This window comes from Agelaius phoeniceus, chromosome 12 (genome assembly GCF_051311805.1).
Source record: "Agelaius phoeniceus isolate bAgePho1 chromosome 12, bAgePho1.hap1, whole genome shotgun sequence".
Classification (NCBI taxonomy): domain Eukaryota; kingdom Metazoa; phylum Chordata; class Aves; order Passeriformes; family Icteridae; genus Agelaius; species Agelaius phoeniceus.
Window position 1 is genome coordinate 20,387,500 of NC_135276.1, and position 15,493 is coordinate 20,402,992.

A 15,493-nucleotide genomic window follows, 5' to 3' on the forward strand; every position below is an offset into this window, starting at 1 on the left:
GGGGAACCTTCTAGAAACATTACCTACAATCATTTTAGGGGGATTCCTTAACCAGGAATGGAATCTCCTGTTTTTCTTATCAAGAGAAACTTCTTGGGATTAATCCAGCTAAACAAAACCTGTCTGGGTGAGAGCTGGACTCCAGGTGTGGCTCCGCTGTGAGACAGAAATTAACACTTATTTCACCCAAAGTTCACGGAATCATGGGATGCTTTGGGATGAAGGGACATTAAAGCTCACCCAGTTCCAACCCTGACACCTCCCACTGTCCCAGGGTGCTCCAAGCCCTGTCCAGCCTGGCCTTGGGCACTGCCAGGGATCCAGGGGCAGCCCCAGCTGCTCTGGGCACCCTGAGTGAGGGCCTCCCACCCTCACAGTTGTGATTCCTTCCCAATATTCCATCCAAACCCTCTCTCTTTGATCAACTTCTAATTGGTATCAGTAATTTAATCGACTTAAAGGGTTTTTTTTGGCTTATTTGGCAGCATTGCTGTAGGCACAAGCAGCAGCTGAGTCACTACACCCAGCTCCAGGCTCAGTTTTAGGACAGAGGAAGGAGCTCAGCTGACAGGGCCAGCTGAATGGGCAGTGTCCAGTGAAGGAGCTCAGGAAAGGTCCTGGAATGCTGCTGGAGATGGCCTGAGGCATCTGCCTGGCTGTGACCAATCATGGGACACCCTCCAGCAGCACAGGGAGCTCTTTGTGCTTTCACTCTAACACAGCTCAGCAGAGCCTTTCAGGGCTTGGAAGGATCACAGAACATCTGCCAGCTGATCAGACTCTGCTCCTAATGAGCTGGGGCATTCCCAAAGAGCAATTCTGATCTTTTTTTGACAGGAAATTTGATTTTTGTTTTTTTTTTTTTTTAACTTGAAAAGCTTAATTACACAACGAGATACAGGCATGGGTTTCTCTGTTCCTTTATTGTAGTTGCACTCTAATGTAACAGTGTAAAATGCAGCAGCTGAAGGGTTCTGTACATCAGGGAAAATCTCTGGGGAAGGACCAGGAAAACAAAAAGCATTCCCTGTTCCAGGTGTTGTCTGCAGACAGTGATTTCAGTTATGGTCAGGCAGGTAACACACATTAAATACACAACATCATAAAGGCCACAGAAATGAGATGCACAAAACAAACAAACAAACAAAAAGCCAAGATGTGCCAGGAAATACAAGTTAAAACATCCCAAATTAAGGCATGAGGGGACCCTTCATCCAAAGCAGAATTCCAGTCCTCTCAAACCCTCTGGAGATCACAGCAAACTCCAATTCTGGAGCTTCCAAAGCCAGGGGATACCCTCCTGTCATCCCTGCCAGAAAAGGCAGCACAGAAGTGGGCAGGAATGCCTGCAGAGTGAAAGTTCTGGAATGCAGGAACAGGGACCAAACACCCCAACACCAGAGGAAGGTGTCCCCAGTGTGAAGGCAGCCAGGCCAAGGTGGGAGCAGCAGCTCAGAGGAATCCCTAAAGGCAGCTGGAATCAGAGCAGCACTGACCTCCACACCTCCTCCTGCTCCTCCCTTTGCAGGGAGCTGTCCCCCAGTTATTGCTGTGAGTCTTTAACTGCTGGGACTTGCTGCCCCAGGAATGCCTCCCAGGGCAGTATTCACTAATAAAGTGACTCTTATGCAAGGAAAATACAAATGTGTGCTTTGACCCTTTTGTATTGTGCCACCCAAAAGAGCCCAAAAATTCCTTTTTAACTTAATTGTGCAAAATCAGCTCTAACCCAACAATCAAATAATTTTTCCACACAGAACTGGATGAGAGAATAAGGCACAGGAATTCTATCCCATCTCTTGATTTAAACACAATTATTTTCCTAAAGTTTACATTCACAAGGTCAATAAAGTCATTGTAACAGGAAAGTTACACTGGAAACAAACAAACAAACCAACCTCAGTGTGTTCATTTCCAGATTAATTCCAACAATCTGCCCTGCAGCTGAGCTCCTGCCTGCCTTAAGGAGATGCTGAAACACTACACATAAATGCAGGACTCAAGAAACAGCAAAATAAATGTAAAACCCTGTAAAACTTCTTTTTGTAGCACAGTACAGTTATTTTTTAATCTACATTAACCCTGTTTTCAGATATTTGAAGTGATCAGTGCTATAATTGGAATTTCTTTATTTTATGTCAGTAAAAATAAGTGTGATTTGATGGAGATATGGACACAGCTTAACTGCATCACTGGGTAATTCACTATTCTCTAACAAAGCTTCCATGGCAATACTTGAACAAAGCAAATCTCTGTGAGAACTTGAAATAAATCTCTCTGAGAACTTGAACTGGATCACAGGGAAGGGAATATCCCACATCCCCTCTGATGGATGCAGGGGGGTTCAAAAGGGATTTACACATCCAGGAGGAAAATCTGATTGAAAGGAGCAAAGCATGGAGAGCTCAGTGGCTGTGAGGCTGCTCCAGAGCAGCTGGAGTTGAACTCTTAAACCCTGGCAGTTCCCTAAAATAATCTGGGTTTTGGGTTTGTTGGGAAAGCTGGATCAGCTGGTGACTCTTCTCAGTGGATCAGAGAAATCCAAAACCTCAGTGGAAATGACAAAAGCAATTTAAAAACTGAGCATTTAGAAAAGCTTTTTAAAAGATCCATTCATAAATGAGAAGGAGATTGATGCACCCACAGCCCAGTGCTGCTGAGGCAGCTCTGGTTTAAATAGAAGGCAACATTAAGATGTCTTTGTATTACAAGTTTTTCTATTAATGAGTAGAAAATATCTGAGCTGCTGCCATCTTTCTCCAGCTTCCTCCTCAGAAAGTGTCTGCAAGAACAGCACTGAATAAATACCTCAGACTTAATGACTGGATCATCATTATTATGTATTCAGGCAAAAAGTAAAATAATTATTTTCCTGTTCCCTGGACTGTAGCTGTTCCTTCCAGCTTTGTTTTGGAATGTATCATTCTCCAGCAAAATCATCACTGATGTGGTTTTGTAGCTGAAAATCTGAGTGATGATGGCAAAGCCTGCAGAGTTCAACTGAGATCATGGAATCAGAAAATCATGGAATGGTTTGGGTGGGAAAGGACCTGAAAGCTGATCCAGTGCCAGCCCTGCCATGGCAGGGACACCTCCCACTGTCCCAGGATAATCCCAGCCCCATCCAAAGGGAGATGGCACAGCCAAGATGGAAATGTTCCCCTGACAGGGAGGGCTTGGGGGAACTGGTGAAACCAAAGAGCTCCACTGAATTCCCAACAGGAAAAATACCCTGCACTGGGAGAGAGGGAGATTCCCTTCCTTCCAGCACCCAGAGTCACTCAGTTGAAGGGGCCACATTGCAGGGACAAAGGCACAACAGAACAGCAGCCTGAGGTAGAGCTGTTGAGGAAGGAAAGGCAGGATCTGGGCACTCAACTGCTTCAAAACGTGATCTCAAACCCTTAAAAACATCAGGCTCACACTGAAAGGTGTTAAGGTGCTTTGAAACTGAATAGCTGGACTTTAAAAAAACCAAAGTACCAATTTGAAAGGTCTGGATTTAGCATTGCCAAGCCAGGTTGTGGCTTCACTGAATCCCACCAGCAATCAAACAGAGGGAGGAAAGATTCCTGAAAAGATTCCTGAAAAACAATCCATGGAGATGACACAGACAGAGCTGCTCCTCATCAGAAATCTGGTGCAGGAATTTGATCTGCTAAATTCAGCAGAGCATACAGGCCTGAGAGAAGATCAGGTTCAGTAGGATGTGAGAGGTCAGGGATCCCTGGGGCTGTTGGATCACAGCTCCTGGCAAGGGCTGGGAGCTGGCAGCTCTCACAGCAGCTCTGCTTGTCCACAAATCAATTCCAACCCCCACTGGACCTTGTTCCCATAAGGTGCAATAAAAACCAACTGGTCCCCAATGGTCCTGAAGCTGGGTAAGTGTTTTTATAGGAAAATACATCTTAAGGCAAAACTGAAGAGAGCACTGGTGCTCCCTGAGTTACTGAAATAAAAGCCCTTTCTCAGTTTTGTCCACACTCTCCTAGCACTGGTTTTAGGAATTGGTTTGGGTTTTTGCCCTCCTCATCCCACTGGGAGGTTCAGCCTTATCTAATCTTGCCTTCTGTTGATGTGATCAGTTTCCTGGGATCAATTGAACATTTTCACCTAATTTGCTGCTCTTGCCAGTCTTGAGAATTCTGGTGAATTCACTGGTGAATTCTCTTCTCCTCCCTTCTCCTGATAGATTATTAACAGGGGGAAACAAAAGCTGCCAAAGCTTCTACAGTTGTTAAAAGGTTTTAGAAAAAGTCCTCTGGCTCCTGGTGTCCTTGCAGTGGGCATTCTGTGGCACCCACATCAAACACGGAATGTGCAGCCAACAGAATGGAAAGAGATCCTGGAAGTCATTTTTCTCTTCTCTTCTCATCCAAGGAAAAAGGGAGAAGGTAAAATGTCTCTGAGACAAGCCAGTTCCCTTCCAGCTCTCTTCCCAAACATCAAACAATTCCCTAAAAGGACCTGCTCAGGCCTGATACTTTTCTTTGCTTCCCACTTCTTCTTCTTTCTTAAGAATTTTTACCCAGGATTACTAATTCATGCAAGGCACTGAAAGAGCATTTGAAGAAACACAGAACAATCCAGAGAAGGAGCAGGGGAGGAGCTCTCCTGTCCTTATCTTTATCTGTCTTAATAATTCCTTCTTGACCGCTGCCTCGGAACAAGTTAAGGGTTAAAATATCACTCACTTCTTTAAAAAAAAATCAAAACTAAAACCCCCAGAGCTTTCCTGGGGCCAGCCAAGGAAGGGCATGGGCAGCAAGGGCAGGGCTGGGGCAGCTACGGGCCGAGCTGGGGGCGGAAGGACGAGCGCACGGTGCGGTCCATCAGCGGCTGCAGCGGGCGGAAGTTGTCCACCATCCTCCTCTCCTCCTCCCCGTGCGACGTGAACAGCAGCGTCCTGAAGGCCTCCAGCTGGGAAGCACAAAGGGCCACTCCTGTCACCTCCCAGGAACCCCCCATGCAGGGAATTCGTGGCAAAGGACAAGAGTTTATCCTCAGAGAGGGGAGTGAAATCAAAGGGAGCGCTAGGTTTGTGTTCAGAGGGGTTTTAGCAGCCACAGCTGCTGGTAAAGATTGTCACCTTATCTACAGCAGCATGGAATTATCAGTCACCTGCTACCCTTAGGGACATCAAATCCCAAAGGTGGCACCAGGTTTGTGTTCTGAGGGGTTTTACCACCCACACCTGCTGGTATCCACGCCAGCATGGAAGGGTTATCAGTCACCTGCTACCCTTAGGGAAATCAAATCCCAAAGGTGGCACCAAAGGTAGCACTAGGTCTGTGTTCTGAAGGGTTTTAGGACCCACATCTGCTGGTATCCACAGCAGCATGGAAGGTTTATCAGTCATCTGCTATCCTTAGGGAAATCAAATCCCAAATGTGGCACCAGGTTTGTGTTCGGAGGGGTTTTACCACCCACATCTGCTGGTAAAGATTGTCCCATTACCCACACCAGCATGGAAGGGTTATCAGTCATCTGCTATCCTTAGGGAAATCAAATCCCAAAGGTGGCACCAAAGGTAGCACCAGGTTTGTGTTCTGAGGGGTTTTAGCACCCACAGCTGCTGGTAAAGATTGTCACATTATCTACAGCAGCATGGAAGGTTTATCAGTCATCTGCTGCCCTTAGGGAAATCAAATCCCAAATGTGGCACTAGGTTTGTGTTCTGAGGGGTTTTACCACCCACACCTGCTGGTATCCACACCAGCATGGAAGGGTTATCAGTCACCTGCTACCCTTAGGGAAATCAAATCCCAAATGTGGCACTAGGTTTGTGTTCTGAGTGGTTTTACCACCCACATCTGCTGGTAAAGATTGTCCCATTACCCACACCAGCATGGAAGGGTTATCAGTCACCTGCTACCCTTAGGGAAATCAAATCCCAAATGTGGCACCAAAGGTAGCGCCAGGTTTGTGTTCTGAGGGGTTTTAGCACCCACAGCTGCTGGTAAAGATTGTCACCTTATCTACAGCAGCATGGAAGGGTTATCAGTCATCTGCTATCCTTAGGGAAATCAAATCCCAAAGGTGGCACCAGGTTTGTGTTCTGAGGGGTTTTAGGACCCACACCTGCTGGTATCCACACCAGCATGGAAGGGTTATCAGTCATCTGCTACCCTTAGGGAAATCAAATCCCAAATGTGGCACCAAAGGTAGCGCTAGGTTTGTGTTCTGAGGGGTTTTAGCACCCACAGCTGCTGATAAAGATTGTCCCATTACTCACACCAGCATGGAAGGGTTATCAGTCATCTGCTACCCTTAGGGAAATCAAATCCCAAATGTGGCACCAAAGGTAGCACTAGGTTTGTGTTCTGAGGGGTTTTAGGACCCACACCTGCTGGTATCCACACCAGCATGGAAGGGTTATCAGTCACCTGCTACCCTTAGGGAAATCAAATCCCAAGTGTGGCACACCTGAGAGAGCTATTGCCACTAAAATACTTCATCCAATCTCCATTTGCAGCCTCCCTAGCACCCAGAAAAGAGGGAACCCAACAATGCCCAGGTTATTCTCCTCTCACTGGTTTGTAACTGGGGTTAAAATAAAGCAGCAGATCAGGTTCTAATGCTCACAAGGCCATTCCAATGGTAAGTCACTGCTATGAGAGTAAAGAGCCAAGAAAAAGAGAAAAAAATGAGAACAATTTCAATTTAAAGGAATGCCACACTCTGCCTGCAGTTCTCTGTTAACAATTTCCAGCTCACAAAATCCTCCCTTCTTCCCTTCCCTCCACAAAGAGGCTGCATCATGCTAAGGAGAGCAAAATTAAAAGAACTCCAGTAAGTTCCTAAAACCCCCCAAGTTTTCAAGGGTCAGCTTCCAGAACTGTATGACAGATCAAGATAAAACTCTTGAGAATAGATGGAAAAGTTGAATCAAGCTGGAAAAACATCTTGGAGAGGTCTTTCAGTATTAGTGGCTGTTAATGCCAGGATTCCTCCCCAAATCCTGGGTTGAAACAGTCCCAGATGTCTGAAAACACAGAGAATTTTTGTCTTTGCACAGAGAATTACTGGCAAACAACTGGTTCTGAGCATCTGTGTGGCAGCAAGAGGCGTGATCTGAAAGGAAAATTGAGATTTACCTGATCCTCATCCACCTCGATCGGCTTCTTCTGAATGATCCACGTGACTGACTCGGTGAGGGGGGGAGTGGTCAAGGAGCCCGCATAGGTCCAGTAATCCGGGCAGGCAGGGAGCAGGCACGAGGGATCAAAGACATCAAACTCGATCACAGTGTCCTAAACAGCAGGGAAAAAACATTTTTAAGGATGTTTTTAAGGTGTTTTGAGAAAAAAATTTACAGAAAGTTGAAAAATATCTTGAGAGTGAGGTTAAAAACTGTGTTGTGTGTGCATGGGAAATGGGGTGTTGGGAATATTAATGATGTTATTATTTTAAATCCCTCAAATTTGGGTAAAATTGGATTTGAGGTGTAAGGGGCAGCTGCTGAGCAGACAGAAGTTAAATATTTCTGCCATTAGGAATTCAGTGCAGGAGAAACAAGGAGTGAGAAGGATCAGGGGCCTAAGGCTTTGTGGGAGCTGGGTGCAGCCAGGAAAAAGAGGGAACAAATGGTGGAATAAGTTCAGGTAGCTGTGCCAGATCCTTAAAAGACTGCAAACAAAAAGTGGTTTACTTTTCACCATGTGATTTTAGGCAGCAGGAACAGGACTGAAGTTTAATTTAAATCAAATATTCCCATTTCCAGAATGTTCATTCCCACTCGTGGGATATCAGGAGCTTCAAAACCCAGGATTTCCCACCCAAACATTGCTCCTGGGGGAGTTTCAGGATATACTGGGGGATCTTGGCTTAGTTTCTTTTAAATTCACATGCTGTAAATGATATTATCACAAGAGATGTACATTCAGATTTGGGGAGGTCTTCTGGCACTGAACTGACATGTTTGGTGTTTATCTGGCAGAGCTGTCACTACTCTGATATAAAAACTTGTTTTATTAGGGTTTTACAATCTCCTTCACGTGAGAGGCAGCGGCACAGCGACTTCAGCTGGATGAGATTAGAAGCTGAAGTGGTCGATGTGGTTTTCTGAGTGTACTTTCAGAAGGGAACAGGCAGGGGAAGCAGGAAATGCTGCTTCTGTCAGAGACTCAGCGCTCCCTCTCCTGGCAGGAGCCTGCCAGGAACGATCCCATTCCCCCAGCAAAAATCCACTGTTTATAAAAAAGCAAATAACCTCCTCAAAGATCGGACAGAAATCAAAAAGCCTTAATCCCACAGTAAACAAACCCCCACTTCAAGCATGTCCTTGTAAGGGGAACCAATCTCGAAGAGCAGCATTTCTCCAAAAGGTCTGGAAAGCTTAAAGTGTCTAATTCCTCCTGAAAAATCACCTTCCCTTCCCCCTTCCAAGGTGTCAATGAGCCCCCCCAGTAACATTTAAGGAAGAAAGCTTTTCTGGGTGTTCCTTCTGCTGGGTGGCAATGGGTGGGACACCTCAGAGCACTGACCTTGTGTCTGACTGCTGGCAGGGCATCCACCAGGGTCTGCAGCCCCTCGTGCCGTGCTCCCAGCTGCAGGGACAGGGAGGGGGTGGAGAATCAATAAGATTGATCAATAATCAATCAGTTCTACCTATCAGCCTAAGTATTTTTTCATAACCACGGGATATTTAGGGTTGGAAGGGAGCTCTGGAGATCATCCAGCCCAAGGCTGGAGGAGCACATTCAGCTGGGTCTGGAATGTCTGCACACAAGGAGATTCCATGTCCTCCCAGGGCAGCTGTTCCACCCTCAACAGAAAGTTCTTCATATTGAGGTGAAACTTTTTTAGTTTCTGGCCATTGCTCCTCATCCTGTCACTGGCACCATTGAACAGAGCCTGGCACCATCCTCTGACACCCCTTGGGAACATTGATGGGATTGATGGGATCCCCTCCCAGCCTTCCCTTAATTGCCCTAAATTGACTTGAACAGAATGCAAACAGAAAGGCCCCATCACAGCTGGCCCCACAGAACAAAATTACCTTTAAGAACACTCCAATAACAGCCAGACCATTCCCTTCCATCACAGCCTCCTCAAAACTTGGGTACTCCACAGCATTCCAGTGCACCAAATGCAGCTGAAAGAGCAGTGACAGAGAAGTCATGCCCTGCCCAGAGCACAGACACCACACCTGGCTGCTGATCCTGGCAGGGTGAGCACTGCAGGGAGCCCCTCAGAAACCACAGAAATGAGGAACTGAGTGCTCTTGGTAAATAATGGTCCTTCCCTTCCTTTTTTGTCTTGCTTTAACCAATAGTTAGGACCCACCACATTTAAAAGAGGTTTAGCCTGTGGCAGTCTGCCTCCAGGAATGCTGGTCAAAGGCACTGACAAAGCTGGCTCTTCCATCTCTTTCCTCTCTTCCCAGGAGGAGCAGAGCACCCTGTCCTGCTGAGGAACATCCTCCTGCACACAACAATCCTCCTCTGCACTGCTGGCAGCCAATACATTGAGGGGTGTTGTGTGATAAATGAATACCCAGCCCAAAACTTAGTCACAGTCTCCCTGTTAATGAGGATCTTGCCAAGCTGGCAGCAGCACCATGAACACACCAACAGGAGAGAAACTCTCCTTAAAAATAACCCATCATCACTTGACAAATTCTTCTCCTTTGGCAAAGAACTGTGGTCAGAGCTGTCACAGTTTCACATTTTCACTGACTTCATCCTTTTTATTGACGTTTTCTTCCTTAGCAGTTACTTAAGTATCAAAGTTTTGCTATTTTAGTAACTGTTCATCAGTTGCAAACAGAAAATAAGGTGATTTCTTAAGAATGTATGTTTGTTTCTCTGAAAAATTTAGTAACAATAAACAAAGTGATTTTTAGCTTTCAGTAATGGGGCCAATGTCCAGTTTTCAGGCTGTTCTCCAGAAAACACAGAGAATTTTAATAGAATAAAACAGCAGATGAGCTGTAGCACTTCAAAATAAACTGCAATTCCTCAATTGGGAGTTTTCACAGACACACCTGAGCTAAGCATTTGCATTGTTCAGGATTTCATCTCATACCTCAGCTGGGTAAAATTTACAGTCAACTGTGTGCTCTGAGCCCCAGTCATTGACAGCTCCCCAGTGGAAGTGGAACTGCTTTAGCCTGTACTGGTTTTCCAAGGGGCCTCCAACGATGACTAGAAAACAAAACAAGACACACACGTTAATAAATATGATTTAGAATTGCCCAGACCAGTCAGTCCTTGGAAAAAAATTGCCCATGAAAAAGTGCAAGGTGGAGCAACTCAAACAGTGCCTACCTACACTTTGCCATGACCAAGTTACTCAAGCAAACACATTCTGGTTCTCCCTGCACCAAACTGGAGATGAGTGAAGTCTCCTCATCCATCTCCCCTCGAGGGAATGTTTTCCCAGGGGAAAACACCAAGGCTGGCACAGTCACAGTGGTGAGTGTCCCATTGTCACCCCTCTGTCAGAGCAGGAGCATCAGGACTGCCTGTGACACATCTGTTCAATGTATTCAATGACATCCCTAGGAGGATCTGTGAAAAATGTTGACATTTCTCATGACAAGACTTCAAAAGGCAAATAATGCCAGACAAATCAGTCTCCTGCAAGCTACAAAAATCCCAACATCTTATTCTGCTTCAGCACAGCTTCCAGACTGCACAAGCAAAGGCCAGCCAGAAATGTGTTTTGTTGTGCCCACAAGCTGTTCAGGGAGGATTTAAACATCCAGCCTGCCACTGGGCAAGCTTCTGAAAGATTTAATGCCCTTTTCATCAAGGAGTAAAGGCAAAACTTCAGCCTTCTCTCCTGATTTCAGAAGGCCTCCCATCCTTCTGCACACACATGAATGAAGTCCATGCCCAGCTTTCTGCTCCCACTCCTACCTGGACCAAAACCATCCTGCAAAGTCATCTTGCTAATTATGAAATCAGAACACCTGGTAAATGAGAAGCCCTAATTACTTCCAAGGGCTAATAACACTTATGGAATCAGGAACCCATTTAGGTTGGAAAAGAGCCTTTCCAAGGGTTCATCCAGCACTAAACCATCAGCAGCTGCTGATTTTTACTGAACTGTAGGACATGGGGAAGTTTTACAGCAAACTTTGGTATAAAGCACCTAATCCCAACACTGCTTTTGGAAATAAGTTAATCACTTCCATGTTAAGGAGAAAACAATGAGAGGCATTAAGAGATTTTCTTGTATTATTTCTTTTCCTGAGAGCCAGCCAGCAGGTTTGAAATCTGAAGCAGACAGGCCTGTGTGTGAAAAGGGAATAAATGAAAAGGAGCTGTGCAAAGTGACATTGAATTCATTTCATCCCCTGCTGCTGAGCTCTGGGCATGAATGCAATGCTGACCATCCCTGGGAGATGCCAATGCCCCATCCCTGGAAGTGTCCAAGGCCAGGCTGGACAGGTTTGGAGCAGCCTGGGGTAGCTGGAGGGTGTCCCTGCCATTGGCAGGGGGTGGACTGGGATCAGCTTTAGGATCCTCACCCAAACCATGCTGGGATTCTGTGCTGGAGAAGGGGTGGGATAAACATGTGGGTCACACAGCCAAGCCCCTCCTAAGTGCAGTTTCTGTGCTCTAACACAATCCACTCCTGTGTATGTGATGATACAAACCCACAAGTGACTACAAATCTGTGTTATTAACCACATGCACCTGAGTGTTTACCTCACAAATACCTTTAGGCACAGACACATGTATGGACTCAGGGTCCTGCAGTGGCCACCAGAAAGTGACAGGAAACAAAGAGAAACTCCAGTCCCTTCAGAAGCATTTCCTCTCCAATTACAACCTTGACAATTTCAAAACACAACTGAAGTTTGAGGGGCTCTAACAACAAGAATCACATCAGGTGTTTCTTGCAGCCCTGGCTCTGGTTCAGCCTCGTTTCTGGTGGCACCACACACAGACAGACCACATGCTGTACATACCTTCCCCTCACCCTCTTCTTCCTCCTGCTCTACCTTCAGCTTTAGCCCAAGTCTTGCAAACCCCATCTCAGGATTCAGGCCTTTTTGTCTATCCTGGGTGTCTTTCTCATCTTCTCTTTCCACTGTGGTGCTTTTGTTTGCTCCCAAGCTTTCTTCTCTGGATTTCTATGATTGTTAGACAGAAGCTGGCAGTGAGAAAAACCAGAAACAGCAAGAGTGAAGAAAGAAAGGTGGAGAAGAGAGGCAGGCACCTGAAAACTGGGGGTTATACAGCAACACCTCACTGTCTGTTGCTTCTCTGTCATTTTGGAGCCCTGGCACTGATTGATTGATGCCATCCTACCCTTCATGGACTTTCATTCATTTAAGGAAGATGAGGAGGATGAAAAGGCAGCAAATGCTCCCAGGGAAAGATTTACCCCAAGGAAAGTCTCACAGACAAAGCAGGTAAGACCTCTCAGAGGTGAGCACCTGATGATTCCAGCCTTGCCTTTATGCCACAAAAACTGCTCCTGTGCAATTAAATATTGCATATTTCTGAGCCCCCTACTGGCAATTCCCCTTCCTCCTAAACACTTTTCAGGATCTTATCCTCAACAGATAGTGGGGTGTGGCTTATAAAGCAAGAGGTTGTTTGATGAAAAGCAAAGCCAGTCTAAAGTTAGTAAATTAAAATTACTGATGAGGTAACAAGTGATGAGGTAACAGTCTGTCCTCTAACCCAACCTCACTGAAAAATAAAACCAGCACTTCTTCATGACATCAGTGCTTAAATGAGCAAGGGCAAGGATATTCCCTCTTGGAAATGGATACTCCAAGTGAACAGCTAGAAACAAGGAAAACAAAACCAGCCCCAAACATCACACAAGCTCCCTGCATTCCACCACCACCGTCTTTTGCTGCACTGTTTTATCAGCCTTTTTCCAAACTGGTGTTGTGCAGACCAAGTGTTTGTTTGTGTGCTGGAGGCTCCCTCCCCGAGGGCATTGCTAAATCCCTCAGGAAGCTGGAGGAGCTCTCATGGTCAGCAGTCATTTAAAACATAAACGGCTCCAATCCAACAGGTTCAAACTCGCTCAGGGTCCTTCAGTTTTTCCCTGCAGGACAAGCTGAGCAATCCTGCTTCACAACAGCCCTGACCAATTGCTACCAGCTCACCCACCCATATGAAATACCTTCATGTTCTGCAATATCCTTAGGTAACGGCAGCTTTTAGAAAGAACATGGACAGAAAATCTGGGATTTGGGAGCAATATCTTGATTTTAAGTCAATTTTTTACTCTGTTGAGCCTTTAAAAAGGTTGAGCTGCTCAGGTCAGAGGTTTATTCACATGAAATTGCTGGAATGCATGGTTGGATTTTCCATGCACTCCTGCTTCCCCTAAAACAACAGAGATACACACACACACCTGCTCTCGAGGGCAGAGCCCAGTGTTATTTCATTCCCTAAAACCCCACAGAGATAAGTGTGTGTGCTTTCCAACTGCAACTCATTTGGCTGCTGATTATTTCAAGTGCAGTAAATATCTTTATTAACACCACAGAAGATAAATGGCAGATTACTTCAATAAAGAGCAGGGAGGGAATCAGGTTTCAAATTGAGTAAGCACACATAGAAATGACTGAAGATTGACTCGTGTGGGTAAAGTTTATTACAAAACATACAGGGCACTGAGGCTTGTGAAAGGAGTTTCAACATACAGCAGGGGATTTGTGCACAATGCCCATGGTAATAAAAACACTGTTAATGTGAAGTCTGTATGGAATTTCTTCATCATGATTCCCACCACTTTAAACCCAGCATTTTTTTACTGTACTTTCATTTTCAACATCAGGTCTTACGTCACACAGGTGTTTCTCCTCTTAGCATTAACGAGACATTAAACAGATTTTTTTTTCCCCCCTCTGAGTTTTTACTCACTTGATTTATCAGTAGAATCATCAAACTCCACCAGGAAGGAGTAGCCATTGTTCCAGATGTGAAGACAGGTGGTGGGGTCATAGCTGATTTTCAGAGGCTTCAGGAAGGGATCATAAACACTGTCCCTCCACTGGATGTTGATGGGAGACTGGCGGGTGCCTCCGGGAATTGTCAGCGGGCTCTGCCACAGCGGATGCACTGCAAGATGAGGGGCAGAGTCAGGCTGATGCAGAACACAGAACTTTCTGGCAAGGGTAGGTGCTGTGTCACCAAAGGCTAATTCGAGTCAGCTGGTGCCCAGGAAAGCAAAAGAAAAATAAAACATTCCAGCTGCATGACTCAAAGCCAAACAGGAAAGCGCAGTAATTTGACTTAGAACCATGTCAGTACCTTTCTGCCTTTGCAGAATGCTCTGCAAAGAAATTGTCCCCTTATTTCCCAGAGAGAATGTTTCCCTATTATTGCCAGATTTTAAGGCTGCTTTGTTTTACAGCTTTCTTTACACACCAGCACCATCAGCTGAGCTGGGAGCGCTCCAGACATGGGATAATTCCCACCGGGAAGCAAAACATTCTCTAGAAGAAAACACAAGCAGAGGGGTTACCCCACAAAGGGGGGTTCAAAGCTCCTGCAGCAGGAGCTAACCCCAACCACGCCAATCCTGACCAAACTGCTTCGTGCAGATAGCTCCTGTCAAACCCAAGCCCAGAAATTTTGGGGACCGCTTGGGTCTGGCACAAGCAGGACAGGTACATGAATGGTTTCCCCAAGATTTTATTCTACTTAAAACCAGAACTGCCACCTGTGTGGAGCTGTTCACCCGGTGACCCGCACGCAGCGCCTCTGCCGAACCCCAAATCATGATGCTTCGAGCAGCACTTTACAGGCTACTTCACTAGACACCACTGCTCAGGGTCTTCTAAACGAGCAATTGAAAAGAAATTAAACCTTCAAACCACTCACACGAGGGATGACCGAAAAACTTCCCTCCCGCCCCGGTTTCCCTCAGTGAGACGCAAACTGCGGAGCTCCGTAAGGTCAACTCAGGCAAAGGCGGCGCAAAACACTCCCTGCATTTATTTAAAACACCGCCACTTCCTGATGCTTCAGCCGAGGACAAAGCCAGGCAGAGCTCGGTGTCTCCCTTTCCTACACAGAGCTGGGCAGCGATGGCGGGACAGCGGCAGGGCGGGCAGGGGGGCTGAGGGACAGCGGCACTCACGGGCGTCTCGCAGGCGGTAGGAGCAGCAGGCGCCGAGGCTGCACCGGCGGCTGCCCCGCCGTGGGGAGCAGGACGAGGAGGACGAGGAGGAGGTGACGGCGGCCGCCCAAGCGCGGCGGAGCAGCGGCAGCATCGCGGCGGAGATCGCGGAGCCGCCGCCCAGCCCAGCCCAGCCCGGCGCGGCCCCTTCCGGCACGGCCTCCCCGCCATGGCCCGGGGGCGGGCTGGGCCTGCCCTCGGCGGCTCCTCATGCTGGGACAGCCCCGGAGCAGCGGGAGCGGGTCCGTGCAGGGTGGGGAGGGAAATGTCCCGTGCTCAGGGTGGGCCCCGTGACCCTGTCAACAGCGCGTCCCCTCACATCAAAAGGGATTCCTTCGCACCGAGAACGTCCCTTCAAGAGTATTGCCTCACCCGAAAGTGTCCCCTC

General features: G+C 46.8%; 1 protein-coding gene across 1 annotated transcript; it reads right to left on the reverse strand.

Moving 5' to 3' along the window:
- Positions 1 to 904: 904 nt before the first annotated feature.
- On the reverse strand, positions 905 to 15,269 carry CA5A (carbonic anhydrase 5A). The gene is made up of 7 exons (XM_054641002.2): positions 15,067 to 15,269; positions 13,845 to 14,042; positions 10,030 to 10,148; positions 9,002 to 9,097; positions 8,487 to 8,549; positions 7,098 to 7,253; positions 905 to 4,920 (listed from the first exon to the last, which is right to left on the reverse strand). Exons 1-7 carry the CDS (start codon positions 15,197 to 15,199, stop codon positions 4,786 to 4,788), a joined length of 900 nt encoding a protein of 299 aa, XP_054496977.2. The 5' UTR covers positions 15,200 to 15,269; the 3' UTR covers positions 905 to 4,785.
- Between the last annotated feature and the right edge of the window lie 224 nt (positions 15,270 to 15,493).

Excerpts from the sequence above, each read along its gene's own strand:
- CA5A (XM_054641002.2), bottom strand. The coding sequence starts at position 15,199 with ATGCTGCCGCTGCTCCGCCGCGCTTGGGCGGCCGCCGTCACCTCCTCC. Across the intron at positions 9,098-10,029 it reads GTAAATTTTACCCAGCTGAG|CTGCATTTGGTGCACTGGAA; the intron begins GTATGAGATGAA and ends CTGCTCTTTCAG. Across the intron at positions 7,254-8,486 it reads TGCCAGCAGTCAGACACAAG|GACACTGTGATCGAGTTTGA; the intron begins GTCAGTGCTCTG and ends CCTGCTGTTTAG.